The sequence below is a fragment of the Leptopilina heterotoma genome, unplaced genomic scaffold (assembly GCF_015476425.1).
Source record: "Leptopilina heterotoma isolate Lh14 unplaced genomic scaffold, ASM1547642v1 Lhet_180, whole genome shotgun sequence".
NCBI classification, from domain to species: domain Eukaryota; kingdom Metazoa; phylum Arthropoda; class Insecta; order Hymenoptera; family Figitidae; genus Leptopilina; species Leptopilina heterotoma.
Genome location: NW_025110897.1, coordinates 2,176,203 through 2,204,054, shown reverse-complemented (window position 1 = coordinate 2,204,054; position 27,852 = coordinate 2,176,203). Strand labels below are relative to the sequence as shown.

Genomic DNA, 27,852 nt, shown 5'->3' with positions numbered 1-27,852 from the left:
GAATTTTATTGCTCGAGAGAAAGATTAATTTGGATTGATTTGGGACCATAAAAGCACTTATTGAGCAAATGCCTTTAATGAGAGAAATGCGAATTAATCTACTTAGTTTTATTGAAAATTAAAAAATGACGAACATAATTGCGTATGTAAAATAAAAATGAAAAAATGAAAAAATGAAAAAATGAAAAAATGTAGGATTCTTTGAATGAGAAATAAAATATATTCCATAATATTATTATTTACTATTTCTACACATTCTGTACAGTAATTCAATTTAAGGGTTTCATACCTTTATATAATTTATACAAAAAAAGGCTACTTATAATCTAAACATTAAGATATACCATAGCATGAGCGTCTTCCACCATACCATTAAACGGCAAATGGGTCGCACATAATGTTTGTACTGGTATTTTAGAGTCAGTCGTCAGCGAGTTTAACTTCCTTCTCTATTTATCACACACCTCACACAAAAGTACTAAAATGTGCAACTGGTACAACTCAAAGTTTACAACTTTACAGTTACTGCCTATCAGTAATCATGACTGATTTTACATTATTTTGCCATTGAATTCAAGTTTTTCTTTTTTTTTAAAGGAGATTGTATTTTAACACCTTTAATACGTTATCGCCGATATCTATCTGTTTCTTATCATCTATCTGCTTGCTTGCTTCCTTGCTTGCTTGCTTGCTTGCTTCTTCATTATTCCATCTCTCTTTCTGTCTTTCAATTTCGGTCGACAAATTTTCATTATTCCTTGCCAATAAATAAAGTTATATTTTTCGAAAATATATAACCGCAAAAAATTCATTCGCGTCTCAATTTCTTCTCATTTCATGAACATAGAAGAAGACTTTCAATTATTCATAGGTCTTCAATTAATTGAGGTCTCTATCCTCTAGATATTTGTACTCGAATGTAAAGCCTTCTTTCTTTCGTTGACCCCACTTTTCGTAATCGAAGTAAATGTAAGTTCCCTGCAATCAAAATCAAAAACGTTATTAATTCATTCACCTTAATTCACCTTAATTCAAATCTTTTTGAAATTCAACAATTCATGAGAATATTATTAGAAAACATGAAGAAAGTGATCACTCCGAGTTATCACTTTCTTCATGTTTTATAATAATTAAAGATGACCGAGTGATAAGATCATTATTTTCAACTATAAGAAATATTTTTACTGTAACTTCTTCAAAATTATTTTCATCCTTTCAATTCAATTATTATTTTCTAGAATTTTTAACTAAAATTCTTCTTTAAATCAATTATTTACAATAATTTTTAAAAAAAATTCTGAGAATTTTCAAATGTATTTGTTTACAATTCAACTTTTAAATCAATTTCTACTGGAAAGTTCTACGAGAATTCAATTATTTAAATACAAAAATAAATAATTTATATTGAATTCTCGTAAATAATTGTATCGACAAATTTTTAAATAATTAAATTCTTTCGACGAATTTAAATAAAATTTTTAAAAATAATTACATTTTTCGAGGTATTCGATTAAAATTGTACTAAAAATAATTGAAATTCTGCGATGACTTTGATTATTTATGAAAATAATGGAATTATCGCAAAGAAATTTATAAAAAAAATTTGTAAATAATAGAATCCCTGTGAAATTATTTTATTATTTATGAAAATAATTAAACGTTTGCGTAGAATTTTAATGAAACTTTTTTAAATAATTAAATTCTTTTGGAAAATTTTATTAAAATAGATATTGAATATCATTGAATTTAGGGAAATTTTAAAAATTATAATGTTTTGAAGTTCATCTATTTAAGAAAATTATTAACGCAACTATTTTAAAATTCAATTAATTTTGAAATGTTTAAATAAAATTATTCATTAAATAATTTCCAAGTTATAATTTTATGATAGTTCTTCAAAAATTAAGTTATTTAAAAAGAAATTATTGTCAGAAATGGAAAAAAATTGAAGGTTTTGTATTAGAATTTTTGTTTTTCTAGAAAAAATGATTAATAATAATATTTTAATTATTTGAATGTTAGTTAATTATTTTTCCTTGTTTTTGATTAGAAAAAGGTGAAAAAGGGGATATGATTAATTCAAATTCATATTCAGAAATATTAGATACATTTTCAACTGAAATTAAAATTGAATCACTTCCTTAAAAGTAGATAAATATTTATTTCACTTAGAGTGAGATTCAATTTTTAAATTCGTCAAATAAGTTTAAGTTTTAGATTTATCTTGCAAAAATGTAGAGTTGAAACTAGCACCCACTTAATTTAAAAAATTGAATTTTAAAGTTAAACATTTTTTTGTGTAAAACTAATAAAAAATTTTGAAAAATAAACTAGATGCCATTTTCAGTTTCATTGCAAAAATATGATTAATTTGTGAAGAATCGTCCATCAAGGTATTTTTGTAGAATAATAAATATTACAAGTGTTACCTGCTCGTATTCTTCGTTAATAATTTTGGGTTCTTCGTGTCTTTGAAACCACATCATGTACTTAGTATGGAACCTCCAACTTTGTTTCTTCAATGCTTTCGCTGCTAGATACTGTCCTTTGGAACCTTCCATATAATAAAATATGAAAAAAAGCGTTTCGGTCGACAAACGTTGGAAGAATTCTACAGTGTCTGAATGTGGAAGTTGTATCTGTAAGGGAACGATAAAATAATCCACATTAATCAAAATTCTTTCTCAAAAACGGCTTGACAGATCATAGTGAAACTTGGCCATATTTCATTCAAAAATATTAAGCTAAACGAAACTTATGACTTTTTTCAAAAAATCAAATAAACGCAAATTTCTAATTTTTTGCCAAAATAATGCGACACTATCCATGGCTAACTTTTTGAAATAAATACAACTCATTTTCACAACAAAATTTTTAAAAAATAATAAATCCGAATTTAAAAGCCAAAACTATATTTTTGATTTTTAAAAATTAAAACAAATTTTTTTTCGGTTAAATGTTGTTTCCCTTCTTTAATAAAATTTTTATTTAACTCTTCTAAAGTCTTCAATTTTTAAATTATCATCATTAAATCTATTTTATTACCAATTGAGTAAATAGTAAATAAATAAGTTAAACAAATAAATACAATCGAGATAATTCTTCTTCGATTAAATAAATGTCAGAAAATAAAAACTTCAAATAATATTAAAAAATTTCAAAATTCAATTATTTTTAAAAATTTACGCTATATTGCTTTTAATATTCAATTATTATCTAAAATTTCAACTACAATTCATTTTTGTATCAATTTTTATTAGAAAATTCTACGAGAATTCAATTATTTAAATACAAAAATAAATACTTTATTGAATAATAGAATATTCCTTAAAATTGAATTCTCATAAAGAATTTAATCAATACATTTTTAAATAATTTAATTCTTTTTACAAATTTTAATAAAATTTTTCAGAATAATTACATTTTTCGAGAAATTTGATTAAAATTGTATTAAAAATAATTTAAATTCTGCGATGAGTTTTATTACTTGTGATAATAATTGAATCCCTAAGAAGAATTTTATTATTTTTGAACATAATTGAATCCCTGTAAATATTTTATTATTAATGAAAATAATTGAATGATTGCTAAGAAATTTATAAAAAATTTGTAAATAATTGAATTTCTGTGAAATTTTTATTATTTTATGAGAATAATTAAAGGTTTGCGTGGAGTTTTATTAAAATTTTTTAAATAATTGAATTTATTTTGGAAAATTTTATTAAAATAGTTGTTATTAAAAATCATTGAATTTAGGAAAAATTTTGAAAATAATTGAATTTTGAAGAAGAATTTTATTAAAATTTTTGAAAATAATTGAATTTCTGTAATCATTTGTAATTTCTCTAAAATTCTCCAAATTATATCGTACAATTTACGAACTTTTCGTCCTTTTTCAATGAAATTACAGATTTTAAGAATCTTTTTTTTTTAAATACTGACTTTTACGAACTTGAAGCAAATTTACGGACCTTGACGGGATTTATGGACCTAGTTCGAGCCCTGTATTGTAAAAAGTCGAGTATTCAGATTGGTATAATTATTTATCTTTTCGAACTGATTTATCGTATCAAGCATTAATATTTATAACAAAACCAAGTAAAAAACATTTTTTTGAAATAACGCATTTAACTCATTCTCTTTTAGCATCTTAGTAGTAATAATAATTTTTCAAATTTTCTTGGCACAACTTTTAAGACTTGCACTTTCGAAAGGAATGTACGTAGATAAATTCTTTTAAAAATTTCAATTCCACAAAAAAATGCGATTCAAATGAGCCTATGAACGTTAAAAACGTTAATTTATTCGTAGCATATAAAGAAATTATGGAAATCACTGAAAATGGGGTTTTGTTAAATATCTGATTGAAAAATTAACATTTCTTCGTCATTAAGGTGACATTTTTTCCAGAATTTTATCATTTTTTGGAAAATAAAAAGAAAAAAATTTTACTTATTCCTTTTTTTAAGTTTAAAGTTATTTAATGGTCATTAAAAAAGAAGGCTTGCACAATTACCGCCGCTAGCTTAATTGAATTGCAGGCATCACAGTACCTATTTTCCTCGAAAAAACATATCTTCCATAAAATTCTTTAAAAATGATTCGATTTTAATCAGAGCCACAAAAATTTAATTTCTTTTTCCCTGATTTTCAGACAAAATTTTCACTTTTCCCTAAAGAATATTCTGCGATTCACTCTAAAAATGATTAGATAGTAAAACTATTCGAAACCATCAATAACTTCTCTTTTAAAAAAATATTTAATCATTATTATTTTTCCATAGGAATTAAGATTTTCAAAACATTCAAATCTTTTTTAAATTCAACAATTTATAATACAGTAGAACCCGGTTAATACGATTCTGTAGGGACCGCGCTAAGAATGCGTCTTATGCGGGAAAACGTATTAAGCGGGAAATAAAATGTATGTCTTTAATTGCAGGGACCACTATAAATGAGCGTTTTAAGCGGGAAATCGTATTAAACGGGAGCGTATTAACCGGGTTCTACTGTAATTAAAAATAACAGAGTGATAAGATCATTATTTTCTACTATCAAAAATATTTTTACTGTAACTTCTTCAAAATTATTTTAATCATTTCAATTCAATTATAATTTTCTAGAATTTTTAACTGAAATTCTTCTTTAAATCAATTATTTACAATAATTTAAAAAAAAATTCTGAGAATTTTCAAATGTACCTATTTGTTTACAATTCAATTTTACGAAATTTCATCGATTTTTCGGAAATTCTTCAATTAAATATATATATTTTAAAATAAAAACTTGGAATTATTTCAATTAAACTTTTTGAAAAAAAATAATTCTACAGAATTATTAGTTAAAAATATGAAAAATTCAGATTATCAAAGATTTCAATTTGAAACTTTTTCGAAATTCAATTATTTCTAAAAATTCAAGCTATAATGCTTTTAATATTCAATTATTATGTAAAATTTTAACTGAAATTCATTTTTAAATGAATTTTTTTTTAAAAATTGAACGAGAATTAAATTATTTAAATACAAATAAAAAATTTTAAGATTAATTACATTGTTCGAGGATCTCGATTAAAATTGTATTAAAAATAATTGAAATAATGTAATGAGTTTTATTACTTATGAAAATAATTGAATATTTTTAAAAAATTTTATTATTTATGAAAAAAATGAAATTATTGTAAAGAAATTTATAAAAAATTTGTAAATAATTGAATTCCTTGCGAAATTTTTATTATTTTATGAAAATGATTAAATGTTCGCGCAAAATTTTATTAAATAATTGAATTCTTTGGGAAAGTTTTATCAAAATAGTAGATTGAAAATCATTGAATTGAGGAAAATTTTTGAAAATAATTGAAATTTTGCCGAGAATTTTAACAAAATTTTTAAAAATAATTAAATTTTTGCAACGAATTTTAATAAAATTTTCAAAAATAATTGAATTCTAACAAAGAAGTTAATTAATTTTTTTTAAATAATTGAATTCTAGTGAAGAATTTTATAAAAATCATTTTAAATAATTGATTTTAAGAAATTTAATTTGAATTAATTACCATTTTGAAATGTATAGAAAAAATTTTATTTATTATTCATTAAATAATTTCTAAGTTATGATTTTATGATATTTCTTCAAGAATTAAGTTATTTAAAAAAAAATTATTTGAATGTTAATTAATTATTTTTCTAGAGGTCTGCATTCTGTTGAATGAACCACCTTATAATTTATAAAATTCTTTACAATCATTAAAATGAAAAAAATATTTATATTATGTTGTGGTGTTAATAATCTAAATAAGATATACACACTAAGATATTACACTTTGGAAAAGATTTAAAAAAAAGAAAAACTTTATTTTTTATTAGAAAAAGGTGACAAATCGTGAAAAAAGGTGAAAAAGGTGAAAAAGGTGAAAAAGGGGAAAAGGGGACCAACTGTGATGCCTGAATTTAATTGTTTTGATGAAGGTTGAATTTTTAAAAAACTAATAGATTTTGTCTGATTGAGAGGAAACAACTTGGAATTGTAAAGAAAAGACTCACCTGTTGATAGTAAGATGGGGTGGGACATATGTTTCTGGGTAGATATGCTCTCAAGCGTTCCGAATCGGAGGGATGAGGCATGTGATAGTAGGCGGCCTCCATCATCTGGAACTGATGCTGATGCTCCTTCTGAAGCGGAACTGTGCCCAAAGGTGCCACACCCAGTAGTGGTGGAATGTGCGCTTCTGAAGTGATGTTGTTGTTGTTGATATTCGACTTGGAATTATCAAAAATATTTCTGTTCGCTTCCGAGGAGGGAATTTCCAAACCGGCTCGAACGATGACTTGTTGAGCGATTGACTTGAGAGAAGACAACCCATCGGGAAGTTTGGAAATGAGCCCGTTGGCACTGGAAGGCGCCGGCGAACAGGAGTTTACTGGTAATGGTGACGAACTGCTACTGACAGAAGAATGTGGCGACGACGACGGTGGAACGGGTATGCTTATTTCCGTTTCGCAGTTGTGGTTTTGATTTTGTTGACTATGGAGAATATGAGAGGTTTGCGTGAGCGATGGGTTGCTGTGCTGCTGCGAAATCGGTTGCGGCGGATTAGAAGTAACACTCGATGTGGATGAGGAGGATAAAAGTCCATTTTCATTTCCATGACCTGGAATGTCATCATTTAGTGTAATAGTTTTTGTTTCTGATTTGGTGCAGAGTGTTTAACAATTGAAAATGATACTCACTGGTTTCTTCAATCGTGCAGCTGTAGTGTTCAACTTTACATGGCGTTTTAGTAGAAGTAGAATGAACGACTTGAGAATTGCTGTGCGACGCTGCCACGGTGGCAAAGTTACCTGCATTGGTCATAGATACGTGATTACTTGTTGAACTTTGAGAATTATGGTTTGGTATTAAAGGAACTGCTTTACTAGGAGTACTGCTTGGCAGTAGATTTGGCTTCACAGTTGTAATGTTCCCTGAAGTTGGAATGCTTGACTGAGAATTTATTAATGGCCTCACTGCTGTCGGCTTCACAGGCTACAAAAAGAAATTAAAGATCCATTAAACACTTATTTGGGTTTTCCCGTCTATTAGGAATAAATACAATGTAGTTAGTTACCTTAGTCTTTTTGTCTGCATCTGTAGAACTATCACTCGAATGATTATGCATAGTCGAACTCAGAGGGGGTGAGGGTATGGGCGAAGTCCCAGAATTGGTAGACGTCGGAGTTCCTCCAGTTTCATTACTATTATTACTATCTGTAGTTGCCGAAGAAGGAATCCCAACTCCAGATAATTCAACCTCATCCAAACCGATAATATCGTCGTAAATATATTCATTCTCTTCAAAGTCAGGCTCTTGCGATGATTCAATATAATATTCAACATCCTCCTTTATTCTTTTTATCTGTAAATCCAAATAAATATTTATTTATATCATTAATAGCCACTATTATTATCATTTGCATGGATATTTTTTAAGAATAAGACTAAAAGAAAGTGTGAAACTGTAAAATTCTCAAATTCTGGAAAACTATTTTTCATTTTTATTCAGAAACAAAATTAAAGTCCGAAAGTTCACTTTTAAATACTCTAGCTTTTCGTATATAAACAGAAAAGAAAAAGAATTTGAACAGGGTTGCCACAAAAATTTAACTTTGTTTTTCCCTGATTTCCAGACAGAATTTTAATTTTCTCCCTGACCCTAAAGTATTAGTATATTTTGATTCACTCTAAAAATTATTAGATAGTCAAAAAAAAGTTCTATTAAATTTATTTACAAATTTCTTCAAAAGTAAAATATTATTCAAAAACATCAATAACTTCTTCTTTAAATAAATATTTAATCATTATTATTTTCTTTTAATTTGAATAACTCACAAGAATATTATTATAAAACATAAAGAAATCGATCCATTTCTTTGTGTTTTATAATAATTTATAATGCTTTTAATATTTAATTATTATCTAAAATTTTACCAAAAATTCATTTTTAAATAAATTTTTATTAAAAAATTCTATGGGAATTCAATTATTTAAATACAAAAATAAATAATTTACTCAATAATTGAATTTTTCTTAAAATTTAATTTTTACGAAGAATCTTATTAACAACTTTTGAAAATATTAAAATTTCTTTTAACTTAAGGAATTTAATTAAAATTTTACTGAAATTTATTATATTAAAAAACTTTATAACAATTTTTGAAAATAATTGAGACCTTTTTTAAAGAATTTCATTAAAATATTTTTAAATAATTGAATCCCTGAAAAGAATTTAAATAATAATTTATGAAAATAATTGAATTCATGCGAAGAATTTTATTAAATTTTGTTTAAATAATTGAAATTTTGCCCAGAATTTTATTAAAATTTTTGACAATAATTTAATTAATGACAAGAATTTCGCTATCTATTTATAAAGATAATTAAATTATTGACGAGAATTTTTAAAACATTTTGAAAATAATTTAATTTCTTCAAAGTATTTTATTACTTTTCAAAAGAATTGAATTCATGTGATAAATTTTTATATTTATCAAAATAATTGAATTTTGGAAAAGAATTTTATTAAAATAACTTAAAATAATTGATTTTATGGGAAGAATTTTGTTGTTTATCAAGATAATTGCGTTAAAACTTTTGAAATAATTAAATAATATTAAAAAATTCATTCTTGTCAGAAATAGAAAATATTTCTGAATGTTTTTTCATTAGAATTCGTGGTTAGTTTCATAGTTTGTGACACAAAAAAAGACACCAAAAAATTAGAATTTTCTTATGAATTCTAAAAATTTAATTTTTTCCAGTACTTTTAGTAAAAATTCATGAATTTTCCCTGACCCGTGACAACCCTATTTATTGTTTATGAAAATAATTTAATGTTTGTTAAGAATATTATCAACATTTTTTTGAAATATAATTGAATTCTTTTGAAAAATTTTATTAAAATACTAGATATTAAAAATCATTATGACTAACTTGAGGAAAATTTTTGAAAATAATTGAAATTTTGAGATGAATTTTTTCTTAATTTTTGAACATAATTGAATTTCTGAGAAAAATTTTATTACTTTTAAAAATAATTGAATTTCTGCAATAATTTTCTGTAACTTGAATATTAAGTGGAATAGTGAAAGCGATCGTCGTGCCGCGCTTCAAAATAAACCGAATTATTGATGTGATAGATGTAATTTAATTTTAGTGCAATGAATAATCTTTCATGATCTTGACCCCCCTCCCTAACCCCTGAAGCGTTACGTAATTTAAGTGTGGCCTCCAAGAAAAAAATGTTGGTTCAAATGTTGTTGTACGTATGTGTGCTTAAAATCTTGTTCTATAAAAAAAAGACAACTCTTATCTCGATTAGGGACGGTATACGAACTTTATGTATCATCTGAAGTGTAAAATCGGGATAAGAGTTGCTCTTGACCAATAGTACAATATTTGTACCACAAACAGTGCCACCGATGCATCTTAATTTTTTCCAAGCTTTATACGATATAATAATTAAAAATTCTATGAGTCGATCTGTATTAATGAAATAAACATGCCACGTGCTACTGACACTAGGTTAAAATGATTTACATACTAAAAAACTTGAGTATAATTAAAAATACTTTCCAAGGAAGCTTGAAAACTTACCGTGTTAACTTCGACAGACATATTATCTAACATTCGAAGCAACGTTTCCAACTTGCGAATATGATATCGATGTTTCTCGAGCTTCCCCTTAAGCTCATCCATTCTATCCTGTTTGTCTTTGTCTAACCTTTTTTTCTTACCAGCAAGAAGGGATTCAATTTCAGATTCAAACGTATCAAGCTGTAGTGAAAACAATAAAACAATTAGAATCAAATTATTATTAATTATCAATCCTGTGCAATTATCATTTTCAGAGTCTAACTTGACAATAATACAATGGATTAAGAGTATGTTGCATTTTGTGCAACGCCTTTTTGCTTTAATGAGAATGCAGCACAAAGTTCTGATTTCTGCTTAAGTAGTAGAACCAAAGGATAGAATGCATAATTGCATATTTGCATATTCTACGATGTGCTACCCACCCCTGATAATTACTACCTACCGGATCATGGCGAAATATAAGGGAAAGGGTTATTAAGTTGGGTGGGGGTAAAGTCAAGATGGACGGGCACTGGTGCGCAGGTCAATTTTGTAGAAAGTGTGTCATTCAATAATAATTACTAATAAGGGGTCTTCCATAAGCCACGTGGTCCCATTTTTTTTTTTTGAAATTTCAACCCCCCATGTGGCATGCTGTTACATGTCACAGTTCTCAGGAAGGCGAAAAAAGTTTGGGTACGATAACGACGAGATTGGCGCATGTAGAGTAACACTTCAGATGCTCAGGAAACAGAAAATCGCCAAAACAAAATCATAGCGGTTCATTTACAGGAAATATTTGCAATTTTGTCAGAACGAAGTACCCTTGATCCTGAAGCGTCCGCCGAGCGAGGCATTTATCCGCCCGAGCTAATCTGTTGGTGCGTGACATGTATCCCAGTAAAAAAAAACTAATTCAAATGAATTGAAACGAATTAACATTTTTGGTAGGCTCCAATTCGTATTTGTCACAAAGCGGGATTCACTCAAGCTCTTTGTATATTCAATTGAATTTAATTCAATATGTACCAATTTGTCCAAACGAATTCGCATTCGAAAGAAATGGCCAAGGAATGCATTGAATTCGTGCTAACGAATTGAAAAAAATTAAAGGCTCAAAACTTGTCCAGTGAATTGGTACGGATAGAAGGTTCGGAAGTTCAATACAGTTTCACGAATTCAGGAAAATTGCATCATGGCTCCAATTCGTATTTGTCACAAAGCGGGATTCACGAAAGCTCTTTGTGAATTCTTTTTAATTCATTTCAATTTGTTTTCGTTTACTGGGATACATTATGATCAAAAGATCATATATCCAATCACTAATCTATCAATAAAGTGAATTTTATAAATTATACATTTTTAGTGCATCCTATTAAAAAACACGTGTAAATACACAGCATAAAACATCAAATTAAACAATAATAAACAAAGTAACGTTCGCTTTATAACTAATAACAATACAACAATATTCACAAAAGATGAAGTTTTTCTTTTACAAGCCCAAGAGAGTCACTCGCAAAGTCTTATGTGACTCTTTTAGAGAGTGACTTTGACCTTTCAAAAATGTAAACATTAAGAGCCGTAGGGTCTATGGAAAGAATATTTGTACGTCCGCATATTTATATACATACATAGATATTTTGTTTATTTTTTACAATTTTATATTATAAATTAAATAAATTTTATCAATATGAATAGAAATATTCACATATTAACTAATTTTGTTCAATTTTTTCTAAGCATATAAATATATCCTAAAATCATAATGAAGTATCAATAAATTTTGCAGGACATCTTTTTTTATTTATTTTAAATTTAAAACTTGAAAAACAATATTTTTTAGAAAATATGTGAATTTTTACATACATATGTAGATTTAGAAAGTAAACACATGGAAGTTTATAATTATTTTTTTTTTTAAAGTTTATACATAATTATTTATTATTAAAATAATAAATTTTATGTTTAAATAAAATATATTATTACGATTATTTAAATAAACCCAGATTCTTTAAAGACATTAAATTAATACCATTTTGGATCAAATTACTACAAAAAATTTTGATCAAATTATAATTTTAAAAAAGGTTTGGCATTGATTCACTTTACTTTACATATTAGAAAATAATATCAATTGCCAATTAGAAACATAAAAGTAAACTTCGGTAATCAAATAAAGGTTTCGCTACTATTTGTTTGCGAAACAAACTCAAAGAGTTATACAAAAAAATGAATGCAGTTTTTCGAAAAATTATCATGTGTTGAATAGATGAGTGATTGGATATAATTATTATCTTTTGATCATAATGTATAAATATGTCACGCTTATTATAATATGTGATAAATAAAAAATTGCTCATAAAACTGACAAAATTGCAAACATTTCATGTACATGAACCGCTATGATTTTGTTTTTGCGATTTTCTGTTTCCTGGGCATCTGAAGTGTTACTCTACATGCGCCAATTTCGTCGTTATCGTACCCAAACTTTTTTCGCCTTCCTGAGACCTGAGATGTATTAACGCCATTTTTTCCTCTTATCGTGGTCCATAGCACCACGTGGTTTATGGAAGACCCCTAATTAGAATCCAATTTTTTAATATCTGGTTTAAATAATATTTTCAATCCTAGATAAATTAGGATTTTTCGTTCCATTTTTAAAGAAATATTTAATGTAATAATTATTTTTTCTATTTATTTTGTAATTGTATTAATAAGTTTTTTAAAATTGAAACATAGTTCTAATATACTTATTGGGGCGAAGTCCTATGCTATGTGAACCGAAAGGTAAAACCTAAAGCAAAATTTCGTGAGTGCAAGAGATATCCTTTCCACTCTCATAAATTTGTTTTCGGTTCTACACACTAACTTTTTCAGTACAAAAAGTTGGTACGCATGTTCACTTCCATCTTGGATGTACCCCCACCCAACCTTACTGCACCCATATTATACAGTCAACGCATGCGCTCAACACGGAATAAGAAAAAGAAGAGTTTCCCAATTAGGAACAAAAACTGTCCCCCAAATTATTTATAGTTTCGACAGCAAAATTTAATGGAAATGTAAATCTTTATCAGTTAAATTGTATCAATTGCCCAAATCCATGTTGGTAAATCTAAACTCTTTGGAAGATCCAAAGTAAATTAAAGTAATAGTCGCGTAAAATGGTTTTCATCAAACTTTTTTAAACTTTGCATAACTATTCCTCGACTATTTAATCGATTCCTCGATTCAAATCTCATACGTACTACATGGACGGAACACCCAATGCATGTACTGAATTTGCTTTATAATTATTTATATAAAAATTAGTCAGATTTTGAAATAAAACTACCAAAGTATTCTTGTACTTTGCAAAGGAAATAGAAAAGCCAGAACGACCTAAAGTTAGTAATTAGAGTTATTTTTGAGGAAGAGGGTTCTGACAAAATCATTCTTCTTCTTAGAAAATTTCTAATGGGTTTAAAGCATATGGTTTTAATTAATAACTTTAGTCCAAGAAGTTGATAAGTTAGGCTTCTCCATATAGGTACTACACGGAAAAAAATAATTCGGAAATAGTTCCTGAATTCGTTCCGAAATTGAGGATATGAGCAAAAGTCGGTAATTATTACAGAGCTGTTATTTGGAAGAAATGTCCAACTTTCAAAATAGATATTTAGGAATTATATGGTAAGAACTCGGTGTATATATGTGATAGTTTTTACGAAATGTAGCGGCTGAGTATTTCAGATAGTCTGGACGGTAGAACTTCCGATGAGTTCGGGAAAAATTCAGAGGGTCGCTTCATATATGAAGAAGCTCTTATAAGGGCTACAGAATAGTTCCGGAACAATTCCGTAGCAAAGTAAATAAAGAAAAGAAGTTGTGTATACGCGTATATACTTGATCGACATTCGTCAAGCAAGGCGAACTGTGATTGGTTGAGAAGGATACACACACATACATACATACATACAGCTACCTACATATATTCTAACGCACACATAATTTGTACACAAATAAACGCAAATACACGACGCATTGAATCGCACGCTGGTTGTAGGGACCTGGGAAGTCTCTTATATACTAGACTTTACTTTTATTCAGCGCTTGTGAGAAACGGGGTCGGCACATCTTTTCTTTCGATGAAGTTCGGGAATTATTATCAAATTTAAACTGGAGTTCTCCTTGATTAGACGCTTGTAAATACTATTTTAGAAGAAATATAATTTCTACGACAAAATTTCGATAATATTATAGACCAGTCCTGTATTTCTCCAGGAATTTATTTACAATGCTGATTTTGAAAGTCTCACAAAAACCGTTTCGTAATTAGTTCGGAACGATTCAGATATACTTACATTGAATTTCTAAAAATTTCTGGAACTTTGCACAAATCCTCAATTATGGAACAAATTCAGGAATTCTTACAGAATTTATTTTTTCCGTGTAACCGGTACCCTATTTTGACCACTAGCCTGAGGGCTAATAAATGATAAGTTCTAATTTTCAGTTCCACGTTTTAAACTAAATTTGAAACAACACATTAACTGAGAAAAGAAACTAAAATAAAGGTACACATATAATTGCTTGGACATTGAACATTGTTTACGGTCCCTCATCATTCCACAACCCCTTGTCTACTGTCACCACCGAATGACCAAACAACCGCATTGCATAATGACAAGAAAAAACTGTACTCACCTCGAAAAGATAAACTTTTTATACTTTGCAAAAATGACCACAAAACTTTTACGATTTTCTTCAATACTTTTTGTACGTTTCGCAGTACTGAACGCAAAGACATGTGTATTCACTTTGGGATGTTAATGAAAATGGTTACTGTCAAAGCCAATTAACATTTCACCATTGGTTTCATAGAAATCAGAAAGGTGGTCCACTCATGGATACATTTTCCTACAAAAGTCAGAAATTTTATAATTTACGATAAAAGTTTTAATCTACTAAAATTATATGATATTCTAAAAGATTTTGATATTTTTAAATAATTTTCTTATTTCCACTGTAACTGATTATTTAAAAGAATATGTTAAAAGTTAAGCTTAATAACCAAAAATATGAATATTTACTTTAAACATGCATAGTTAACTTTTATATTACCTATTTTTAAGTCTTCTAACGAAAAACTGTATATTTTTTATTCTTTTATTTTTCACATCTTCCACATGAGAATCTTTATACAAATTAGTGTGTCTTATAAAAAACTAAGTAAGTTTTTTAATACTTAAACCGGAATTAGACTACGCTTCGTTCTCAGCTAACTCAAATATACTTTACTTAATACAACAAAATTTCAATAACTTTATGTTGACTAAAATGGTTAAGCCGATTCTTATTACATTTTTGCCGTGGAATCCGAATCTGGCCTTGTAATAATTTGAGTAAACAATGTTTCTTTTGCCAGCAACAGCTCAGAGCCTTAGAAAGCCAAGTCTATAAAATCTTAAAAAATATCACAAAATTCATACCAACTTTTTCAAGTGGAAAAAAGCATAATTCCGATTGCAGCATTAGAAAAATTGACAAAGTGATTTCTTATGAAAGACCCTTATGCAAACGTCTAGCAACATCAAGAAACTTTATAGAAACTATACATAAATACGTTCATAAAGTTTTCAGTCATAGTTTCTAAACGTTTGCATGAAATATCCCAAAAGTTTTTAGGATATTTCTAGACATTTAAAGAAAAGTTGTAAAAGATTCGCAAAAGTATCCGAATATTCCCATGAATCATATAATTTGTGTGGGGAGAAAGTTGAAGGAATGAATTTGAATGATTTGAAATAGTATTGTCCCCTCTCATGGAGCTCTCACAGCTCTGCCTGCCTGCGCAGGCAGTAATTGGAGTAAGAGAGAAAATCAATTAGAGTGAAAGAGACAGTAAATTCAAATTTGTATGCTGCCTACTAGCTGTGAGAGCGCCTTTAGAATCCAGCCCCTAAAATGCAACAACAGTAAATTCTCCATCGATTAAATCGAAAGCAATCGTCTAAACATTGTAGGGTTTAATTTTTTACATTTAAGATAACTAGCCATAAAATGACGCGAAATTTACTCGTAACATGGGTAAACTAAAAGGATCGGCTAAATTTAACACTTTTTACTAGGGGTCATCCATAAACTTCATTAGAAAGTTTTCACATTTCTGAGTCCCCTACCCCTTTCTTCAAGGACAGCATCTAATTTTCTTCCGATCCTCTCTACCTTCTGTCAATGTAACGTAGACCTTCGACATAGATTGAAATTGAATAAACATTTCAAATTTCATTCGTGATTCCCAACGGTTTCTAACATTGTTAATCAGTTACTACATAATACAGGCTTCACAGTGCCCCTAAAAAGTATTTTAGGGGACCATAACAATTATAGTTAAATAAAGAATTGTATTAACAACTTTTGAAAATATTGGATTTCTTTTAAAAGATAAAAGAAAAAAATAGTGGAAATTTTGAAAATAGGATACGTTTAGGGGCCAAAATTAATAAAAGGGGACTTTTAGGGAAATAGGGGACAGACTGTGAATCCTGCTAAATTCAAAATTTTAATGACTCATTGTAGAGAATAGCATAAATATTTTTAAAATTGTTCACTTCCTCCATTTAAAAGAAAATTGAAATGTTGCCTTTTAATCTTGTGGTTCAATTTACTTGTTAGAATATTTGGACAAAGTTGTAAGAATGATCCTGTACTTCTCCAGTTTGGTCATAAACTTTATGGATGACCCCTTCCCTAACCAAAATTGACTATGCTGTTACAACTGTCAAACCGGAATACAGTCGTTCTGTTTATTATTACACGAAAGTACAGGGATTATTAAGAAAATGTCTGTAACAAGTTATAGACTTTTCATACCATACTACAACTCTAATCAGAACTTAATCGGGATCTTGATACATTTGTTTATAATTTAAGACTCTGAAAACTTACATTGTTTCTTTTATGCACAGGATTAATTACTATATTTAAATTAAATGAAGTAAAAAAAGAAATACTTGTAAATTTAGAGCATCTATTGAGGTCGCCAGCCAATTGCTAACTTCCTCTCTTTCTTTTTGAGCCGGATCAAGTTTCTGGGCAGCTCCTAGACCTTCCTTGGAATAAGCCTTAGTTTTCGTTTCTCTTTCAACCACTTTGAATCTCTCCATTTGCTAAAATTCATTGTTAAAAATTTATTTTAATTTATTATAACAAACATTTCGAGGGATGAAAATTTAATGTCTTGGGAACTCGTGGGACTCTCGAATCTATTCTTGATGTAACTATTAAAAACTCTAATTCTTATAAAATGCTTCTGAAATTTAATTAAAACCAAATTTTTGCTCATTATTTAAGATTTCTTTTACTTTCCCTTTGGGTACGTTTTGAATGTAATAAAGTACTATTTTAGCGACTACTATCGAACCTTATTTTACTCATCAAATTCACTTAGAATTCTAAGAAAACTGGCATAAATGTCTTGTTAAATGTCTTGATCAGCTTTCCTAAACATACTTTCTACCTTAAAAATACCCCAAAGAAACACAAACACAACTTAAAATGTAAATCGACCACAAAGCACAATTGAGAATACATGCGCAATTGTAAGGAATTTTACTATAAAATGACTTATAAAGACACCACTTTTAGAGCAAAAAGTAGACATTAATTCTGTACTCTGCACTCTCATCCCTCTGTTCGCTACAGTTCTTGATAAAACTTGACAACATCTTTTGGTGATTAAAAGTAAGCACCCACTAATATGAAATTTTGTACAAATTGGAGACCTATTCAATCTGGGGAAAGCATTATAAAAAATGTACAACTTACAGTTTCAATTAGCTTTCTATAATCGAGTAGTGTGCTTTTATCCTTAATTTCTCCAGATGCAATCCAGCTTTTGATCTGATCGCGTAGCCTTTGAAGCTTTTTGATCTCCTTTTTAAGGTCAGCCTCGTATTTCTCTTTTTGATTACTGTTTGTAGCATTGTGAACTTTTTGCCAAATGTCTTCGAAAGTTTCTACTCCTTCTGTTACTTTTTTAAGGCACCTATCTATTTCACCTACAATTAAAAGACGTGTTTTTACTCAATAAATTTAAAAAACATTTGACACAGCAAACAAGCCTTAAGCTACATCTGTAATACAAAATGCTTAGAGTTATGCACTCAAATTTTGCGAGTACCAAGTAAAGAAAGTATTCAAGTTCAGGGTTTTACTCATTGGCGTTGAACCCATCCAGTGCGTAATAGTAAAAATGAATGCGTCGTCTGTTTTTATAGGTTATTTAATGGTAATTCATCGTTTAAATAATTATTACTTTAAAGACTGGTAGACTACACAGACGTAAAACTCAGGGTCTCTACTGGAAATAATATTGAAAATTCCGGGACAGCTTATCATAATACACAAGAAAGCGGTTAATTCAAGAACCGGTCTGACGCTCGGACGTACGCGTTTATACCAATCAGTGAACAGTGAGCGCCTGTGGGCCGTTCACTTCTACCCGACTGGTATTAGCGCGTGCCGTCCGAGCGTCCCATCGGTTCTTGAATTGGAAGCTTCAATTGAATATTTAAAAGCAAAATATAAAAAATTCAAGGACCAAAGTTGAAAATTCAGGAAATTTTCAGAACTTCTAGGACCAGCAGACACCTTGAAAATACTTTTAGGAAAAAGAATTAGTGAGTTTCTTAAGAAATTGTTATTTCGATTATTAAATATTCGCTCTGAAACCGAATGCATTTGATAAGTAATTCCAATACGTTAGAAGGAAAAAGAAGTTTCCTCTTTACCGACGGTACACTTTTTTCTTGGTGGTAAATGAATTATCATAATCGTCGATTTCTTTTAAAAAGAAAAAAGTACCGTCGGTAAGAGAGAAAGTTTTTTTTCCTTCGAACATATTGACACTATGTTAAACGCATTCGGAGTAAATATTTAATAAACCAAACATTTTTTAAAAAACTTATTAATTCTTCTTCATAAAATTATTTTCACGATTACGCATTGGACGGTTACAACGCCAATGAGTAAAACCCTGAGTTCCAATACTTTTTCTTTTACTATGTAGTGAAAAGACTAGGACAAAGTCGAAAAGTTGTTTTCAAGTAGAATACAGGATGGAAAATTATTTTAAATCTCAATGAAACTTATTTATTCAAAATTAGGGTTTAGATTCAACAGTTATTATAGAGGTTTAACCCCTAGACATAACATCAAATTTGTTGTTGTTATTGACTTTAAATAACACTTTAATAAGACTTTAGAATTAAAAAATTTATTTGGTCCCGGTTGACAATTCGTGTTCATGAAAATTTGTGGTAATAATAAACTTAAAATCTTGCTAAAATTACTGCGCAGCTGTAAATGTCTTAGAAAATGACTGCACAGCCTCTAAAGTTTTTAATCTTATTACACTTAGACATGAATGAACATGTACATAAACGTAAATTTAAATATTGTTAAATTAAAGTGTAGCTGAACATGCACGATCTGCCAAAATACAATGAGAGTAAGAGAGAAAAAGCATTAATTTGAATGTTCTTACTCCCTTATACTCTCATTGCATCTCAGCCGCTTGCGCAGGCAGCAGCGAGCTGTGCAAGTACCTTTAAGTCCGCACATGTTCATGTACATAAATTCTTAACCGGGGTTTTCAAAATGTACTTTTTAATTTTGTGGTTATGTCACCACAAAATGTTTTTGATGATTTATGTTTTCAGAAACTATTTTAAACTCAACCTAAAAAGTTTTGTGGCAAAGGGTTACGGAGTTTCTTTTAGTCTCTCTTTCTGTCTCGGTAATGAAATCTGAAAGCTTAAAACTGTTTGATAGTCTCTTAAATTTCTAGGGTATGTGCATCCACGAAGTAATATAAGGAGACTTAACGACCATGTGAAGTTAAAGAAAACTTGGCCCCAGAATTAGGCTATGCCCATCTCTCATTTCTCGGTGGTCGATTGTTGAGCGCGACCTCCTCAGAAAAATCTAAAACTGAATAGTGCCTTTTGCTTTTAATGCACCGTGAAGTATTTCATAAATATTTCACAGTGCTTTAGAAGCAGAAGGAACTATTTAGTTTTATGGGTGTGTTTCTTCTAAATTACAATAATCGAAAAGATTATTTAAGTTTATGAAGAAACGCGGTTGCCAAATGGGAAATGGGAAAGTAATGTAATGCGAATCATGACAGTTAGGCTTTTGTTCTCTGTTAGCCACTGGCTGTAATGCACTTTTTGCAATAGCCTATCATAACTTTCATTAGTAATGATAGAGGGAATGAACTAGCCAAAGTGGGTGCTAGGGAACAATTTATTGGACCTGATCCTCCAATTGGGTGTTTCTGATAAATGCTTGGTCCTAGAATTCAAACATCAGACAGCAGGGCACCAAAAGGAGTGACAGACGATTAAGGACAGTGCCCCGTTTGTTGGGCGATAAGAGTCAAATTTCTGTGTTTGACAATGTAGTTAATTAATTATTTGATAAATTGAACTATGCAAATAACAATACTATTACACGATATTACTTACTATTACACAGCTATTACTCGGTAATACGCTATATTACCGACTATTACGCACTATTACGGGTATTACATAGCTATTACCAGGAATGTGTACACTCCAATACGCAAGAAAATACCCCCTCGGCTTCAATGGAAAAATAGACATTGACATCCACTTGAGATAAAGACCCATTTAAGCGGTAAGCATAGAGCATAATTTCATGAGACTAGAAAAAATAGTGCTATTTAACTATCTCTCTTGCACTCATTTAATTTGTTTCTTGCTTTCCGCTTACATGAGACTGCACCTACAGACTTAAAGAATAAAGTTGCAAAGGTAACGAAGCATAAAAGATGCCCAAAGTACAGAAGGCTACAGAAAGATGCCGAATTTTCAGATTATATATAAAATCTGAGTAATTTTCATAAAATTGAATGTACTTATCATGCATAAAAGTAGCATTGTGGCATCTGATTGTTCTTCCTAAAGCTATCTTACGTCATGATATTGCAATATCTGTGATAACTGCACCCTCAGATGCCAAGTGACCAGTGACCACCAATAAACAACAGTTTCACATAATTTTTCCCTTGAGGGTCAGCAAAAATGCTGTGCATTAATATGCAAGGGGTGATAAGGGATCAAATAAGTTGCTACTTGAGATTTCTACATCTTTTATCTTTTACATTGTATATAGTTTGCCGTAAAAGTACTATTTTATTAAATGCATGTTCAAATTATAGAAATAAGGATTTTAAAAACAATCAAATTATATTTTCAAATGAGAACTCTATTTCTCAATTGATTGCAGTATGTAATTAAAGAATTAGGTAACATTCTACCGGGGGGAGGGTCTCAGCTAAAAATTACGGTGCGTTAAGTAAGGGAAGGGTACAAAAGGGTATCGTATTATTCTAACAGCAATAGAAATTGAACGTATGTTATATACAATTTTCATAACTAGATCACTAAATCATACATTTCTCTGTTTGCTCTTATTGCGGGACACAACGTACTTTACATTTTCCAACCCAATTTCACATTAATTACAAAAATTAGTGCAAGTAGACACAAAAGCGTCTACATTTGAGGGTTTCGTCGCCTATTTATTTGTTTTCGCCATTATAATTATTAAAAATACTATGATAACCATTCCCATATAAACAGTTGCTATGGTAAACGTTTCCATTAACAACCGTTACTATGGTTACTATGGAAACCGTTTCCATAGCAGCTGCTGCTATGGTTACTATTTCACATGCATCTATTATAATTGTAATTATTATCTACACGGAGAGAAATTTCCAATAAAAATTACTGTGCTCGTCACCTGAAAGTATGTGCAAATAGTATATTAAGCAACAAGAGGAGAAAGGCAGCCATTTCTTTACGGTGATTTTTGTGACACGAGTGGAGGTCGAGGGCGCCCCGAGACCGGAACGAGTGTCACAAAAATCATCGTAAAGAAATTGGCTGCCTTTATTCTCGTGTTACTTACGATATTTTTTATTCCTAATGCACAAAAGCGGCGATTTCAGTTAGCAGACGACAGGGAGTAAAAGTCATTCACTTGTTCGATTTGTATGAAAATGGCGGCCGTTTTCTCCCATGGCCCCATGGGCAAGAAAAATGCATGTGAACAGCTAATTTTCTTGCCCTTGGGAGAACACGGCCGCCATTTTCATACGATCGAAGAAATGAATGACTTTCCTCCCTGTCGACTGCTATCAGAAAGCGCCGTTTTTGTGCATGTGGGATAAAAATGTTTTTACTGAACTATTTGTATCGGAAGAATAGAAATATTGACTTGCGCACAATTTTATTTCATATGGAAAACAGTTTTATTTCCAAAATGGCCTCGGAATATTTCTTTGAAAGCACCTTAAAAAATGCTGAACCAGGACTTTCTAATTGGGTCCAAAGCAAAATATATTAACTGTACCATGAAATAGTCATGCGCAGGTTAATAAAATAGACTGTGCTGCTTACAAATTTTTACTGTGCTGCCTGCATAAAGTCAAGTTGAAGAAGGCCGATGATACCCGAAGTATCACGAACATCCATTTAATATTGCTACGATTGCTATACTATCGTACTTTCCTCACCTGTCGGCAAGATAAATTTTTGCAACGTTTTCGTTTCTATGTTTTAATTTATTGCGATATAAAAATATATTGAAAATGAAATCATTTTTCCTGTCCATGATTTCACTTAACCTAGAAATTTTGAAATCAAACGTGTGTGCCTTGTATACAATGCGTTTACTATGGAATTTCAACTTAACCTCAAATATTGATTTGATATCATGATATACATGGAATATAATAATCGCGTCACATGTAAAACAAATAAATATTAACAGTAATTAATTAACAAACATTATTTAATTTATGTTAATTCATTACATGAATTGTAAAAAAAGAATGTCACATACACAAATAGCTTATGTCAAATTATTTTTCTGTGTATTTTCTTTGCTGAGGTAGCACAGTAATTTTTGTAGTTAAAGAGACAGCAAATATTTTCGTTTTTTTTTAGGTATAAACTGTGCTGGTTAATGGTACATTTTTTTTGCCAACAAAACGAACCTATTTTATACGGAAGCACAGTAATTTTTTCCTCGATATTACCACGTTACTAACCAAAAATATTGCCTAAAATATTTAATTTATTTATGGATATAATATTAATATATTATCTTAAACATTTACAACACGTAATAGATTGGCGATTCAAACAGTTCAAGCAGCGCCACTGTTGGAACTAATATATGCAGGACAGCTGGTCTATGTTTCTGATTGTTTACTTAAACTTTGTAATGATTTTAATAAAATAATTTATTTAATTGTATAATATACAGTTTATTTATTAAAATAATTATAAAGTTTAAGTAAACAAACAGAAACATAGACCAGCTGTCCTGCATATATTAGTTCCAACAGTGGCGCTGCTTGAACTGTTTGAATCGCCAATTTAATACTAATCGACTAAATTGAAATTTGAAATGTCTTTTAGATAATTAAAGGAAATTAATGCACTACAAAAACGGCAAATAATCATTTTTTACTTCGCATTAATTTACATCAAATACAAAGAAAGAAAAATGAAAAACTATAAATGTCTTCATTTAATTTCATGGAATACATAATCTATATTTTTATTAAATTTGAGATAAAATTCGATTTTGCAATATTTAGTAATGCTTTTCAAAGTTCTACAGATATACTAAATCAACTTAATGATTTTTAAGAAGAAAACTTTGGAAAACCTAATCGTATAATTGCATTTTTATAAACCCTCTGCCTGTTCAGTTGACCACTATGGACAAAAAACTACAATTCGGCCACCTGGTGGGGATTATGGGAATTACATTCAAAAGCGCTGGGTGGGGATAAATTAGCTTAGGCAGAGGGTTAAAAACTTTAAACGGGTTTTTTTTATTTCTTTTAACAATTTTCAAAATGTAAAAACTTTGGCTAACATGGTTGCAAAATGTTCATTAAATGTAAGAAATTGCTTCTCAAAAAGCGGTACAAAAATTTAAAACAACATTTGAAAGTATTTCCAAAAAGCTTTCTTTGAAAAGTTTTTAAATGCGAAAAACTCAATTTGTGTACCCTATAATGGCACTAATTTCAGGCACTTGTAAAATATGTAAAAGTATTAGAGATTATCTAGTAATATTCAAGAATACTTGCGGGAATATTATTATGAAAATGTCAGAGAATATATAAGAATATCAGGGAATATCGATAATATTGAATATATGTTGGAAAACAGAAAAATATCTGAGAATACCTAGCAAGTGTTCCAAGAATATTGGAGTTGACCACCCCTCGTAATAAAATTTGCATAAAAATTTCTTTAGCACAGACATTGATACTGACTGCTAAATTCATAACTAGTAAACGATGAATATGAAACTAAAACTGGCATCCAGTTCAATTTGTAAATTAAATTTTAAATTTAAATAGTTTTTAAGAAGCCGTAACTAGCACCCACTTAATTTTTCAAATATGATAAAATAATTAATTTCTGTGGGTTTTCGTTTGCACACATATAAGAAAATTCAGTTCCTTCAATTTATAAATTCAGTGCTTTCTATTCAAGAGGCGCCTTGACTAGAAGCCCGCGGTAATATTAAATAGCCCATTGTTACCAAATAATTACTTGTACAATTTTAGTAAATTTCGGAAAATTAAGAGTTTCTAAATATTAATTTAAGTGAAAACTTATATTATTTAGTACATATTGGGTGATTCTCACAAAAAGGACAAATCATGCCTTTATGGTATTTTATTAAAAATTAATTATATTAATTTAAACTATTAAAATTTATGACAGCCATACCATAGCATTTAATAATTTGTAATCATATCACTAAAGAAAAATTCGAAAAAAGGTCATTAAACTGAAATATTTGATGAAATTTAGTGTAACGGAGGGAGTTACGGAGTGGAGTTTTAACATCATATTTATTTAATACTTCAGTAATTTGATAATTATTTTTTAATTTTCTTTCTGATTTAACTAAAAACTTTAAAATCACAACATATGGCTGGCCAATTTTTAATTACTTTTTATTTTACTATTTTATAACAAAAACGCCGTCTGCAACAGTGCACAAATAATTTGTCCTTTTTCAGAGAATCACCCTATTAAACTCTCAAAATAATTAATATATGAAAAAGAAGTGTCTGTTTAAAAATATATTTTTTAGAAAAAAGTAATCAATTATTACTAAAGAGTTGAAATGGAATATTTTCCATTGTTAAATTTTCTTAAAAGCGTATCAGTAACTGGAACATTGAGGTTATAATTTATGTAAACAATTTTATATCTACAGTACACTGTGGACTCAAACTGTATTTTAAAAAAACAGAATTGAATGAAACGGTTAAAAAAAATTATGATAAAATTCTTATTATTTTAAGTGCAAGAAGCATTGTTCAAATTTACCGCTTCAAGCACTATCATCAAGACCTTACTATGCATTTTGTAAAACTCCGTTGTTTATTGCATACACGCTTTTTAAAATAATACATAAAATAATTCTCGTCTTTCTGGACTACTTTCTCGTATTTAAATATCAAAAAACCAAAGGCGGAATTTGACTTTATGTTGAGTACACTCTCGACTGTAATTGACATTAATTATGTTCAAATAAATAACAGCGTCAACTTGAAAAGTTCCCGCGTAACAAACATCTTCCAATCGCAGTAAAAATCTCTTTTATAAAATAAAAGACAATTATTTCAATGAGATTTAATTTTCATTCTTATGACTTTTATTAGACCAATTCGATGAAGCGGTTTAAAAGTATCTCAACAACTTGTATTGCATTTAGAGTAAAAATTTGACAGGTAACACAAAGGTGTTAAATTGAAAAAGCAAACATTTCTCGTTTATGCATTGAGAGTAGGAGAGATTAAGAAAAATACTCAAATGTCAAACTTATAAAGAGAATAGAGTAGGTAAAGAGAAAAACATGTTCCTCAAACAATGAAAATTGAAATTGAAACTGAAATCGAAATGAGTTTAATTTGGATTTTTAAAAGGAAAAAGATTTTTAAAAGATTGAATATTTGTGTAAAAAAAGTAAAAAAGTGTAAACAAAAAGAATAGCATCTCGAGGAGAGAGAGAGTGGAGACGGTGGAGACGGAGAGGAGTAAAGACAGAGAGTGTTTTGAATAAAAATAAAGTAGATGGGAAAATTCACAATAAACGTAAACAAATTAGAAAAATATCTCACCTTGCAACTTTCTCGTCGCAGCCATTGCTATGTAATATGATATAATTCATGCATAGTCCAAAAGTAATGAAAATAATATAAAGCAACTGTTAGCAGAAAATAGTGGGTAAACGATGAAAGAATATTCTCTATGTAACATGGGGTTCTGAACAAGATGGCTACCGTTTACAAATCTAATCGACCGCCAGACCGTTTTTACGGAAACTGTACTTAAAGTACTCGCCAGAACTTGAATAAGCTTCAGCTTATTTTCTCTCTTAATTAAAACCGCACTCGCCAACGCGAATTCTTTTTCAGAATCAGAATAAATATCTAGAGGTGACTGTCAACAATAGCATAGAAAAAATCATGTAACACCCACAAAAACACTGCAGTATGTATTATAATGCATTAAACTAAGAATATCAAGAGAACTAAAGAATACAAATATAAAGAAAGAGAAATGCTTTCGCTCAATCCCTCCAGAGGACAGTCGAGTAGAATTTTGCATTTAATGGTAATATCACACGGATCACACGCCATGTAAACAAACCTAAGGGCACAGTCACACGACTTTTCAAAAAACCATTCTTGTCTTTCTCTCTCTCTTATCACAGAGGTTTCAATTTGTCTGTTGTCTCACTCTACTTTTTCCCACTTTTTCCAAAAACGGAAAATTTAGAGTGAGACAAACTTATGCCTCTGTCTTAGGAGAGAGAAAGACAAGAATGGTTTTTCCAAAAGTCGTATGATTCCACATTATATTCTCTGAGAATTTGAGAGAATACAACATAACCTCACTTTTGCCATTACACTTTCGTAAATGCGATGGTCCGGCGTTGTGTTTTTATTTAGTAGTTGTTATTTTGTTTACGATAGAGGCTATATATTTAAAGATTTAAAAAATGACAAAACCAAAGATTGTAGTATGGAAATATTTTAAAAACATTAAAGACAAAAACAATTAAATTCCTCTATAAATTTTGCAATTTTGTCCCCAATTTAAATATATTCACATAGAATTTAAAAAAATTTTATATGCATTGTATAATATAAAAAATATTATTTTTCATTATTTATTTATAATATGTCTATTATTATTAAATACAAAAACGATTTTTCTGTTTTTCTAAATCTTCGTAATTATAAATTCTCTATCGATCTCTCGATTAAATTTACAGGATGTATTCTCTACTTTATAGACAAATAGGTATAACTACAAAAAAATTTTTCCAAATCAAAGAGGTAGTTTTTTCAAAATTTAAATTCCAAAAATTTTTAAAATTTTTTTTCGGGCAAAAAAGATTTTTTTAAAAGTACTTTTTATCATGAGTATTTTTCAAAAAAAATTATCCTAATCTAATCGGTTAATAAGGAAAAAAGTTACATGCCTTTTTTGAAAAACCGACCAAAATTTTGAGAAGCAGTAACTTAAAAATTTTGAAAAAAATTTAATACATTTTTATTCCATGTATGTGAAGGAACAAATTCAGAAAGTATTATTAATATTGCTAAAA

General features: G+C 29.1%; 1 protein-coding gene across 1 annotated transcript; it reads right to left on the bottom strand.

Annotated features, from left to right (window-relative positions):
- Positions 1-218: 218 nt before the first annotated feature.
- Positions 219-26,757, bottom strand: LOC122500013 (CCR4-NOT transcription complex subunit 3). The gene is made up of 9 exons (XM_043608683.1): positions 26,357-26,757; positions 17,923-18,155; positions 17,109-17,264; positions 10,132-10,311; positions 7,607-7,894; positions 7,230-7,524; positions 6,543-7,150; positions 2,430-2,639; positions 219-978 (listed from the first exon to the last, which is right to left on the bottom strand). The coding sequence occupies exons 1-9, from the start codon at positions 26,379-26,381 to the stop codon at positions 880-882; spliced, it is 2,094 nt and encodes a 697-aa protein (XP_043464618.1). The 5' UTR covers positions 26,382-26,757; the 3' UTR covers positions 219-879.
- Between the last annotated feature and the right edge of the window lie 1,095 nt (positions 26,758-27,852).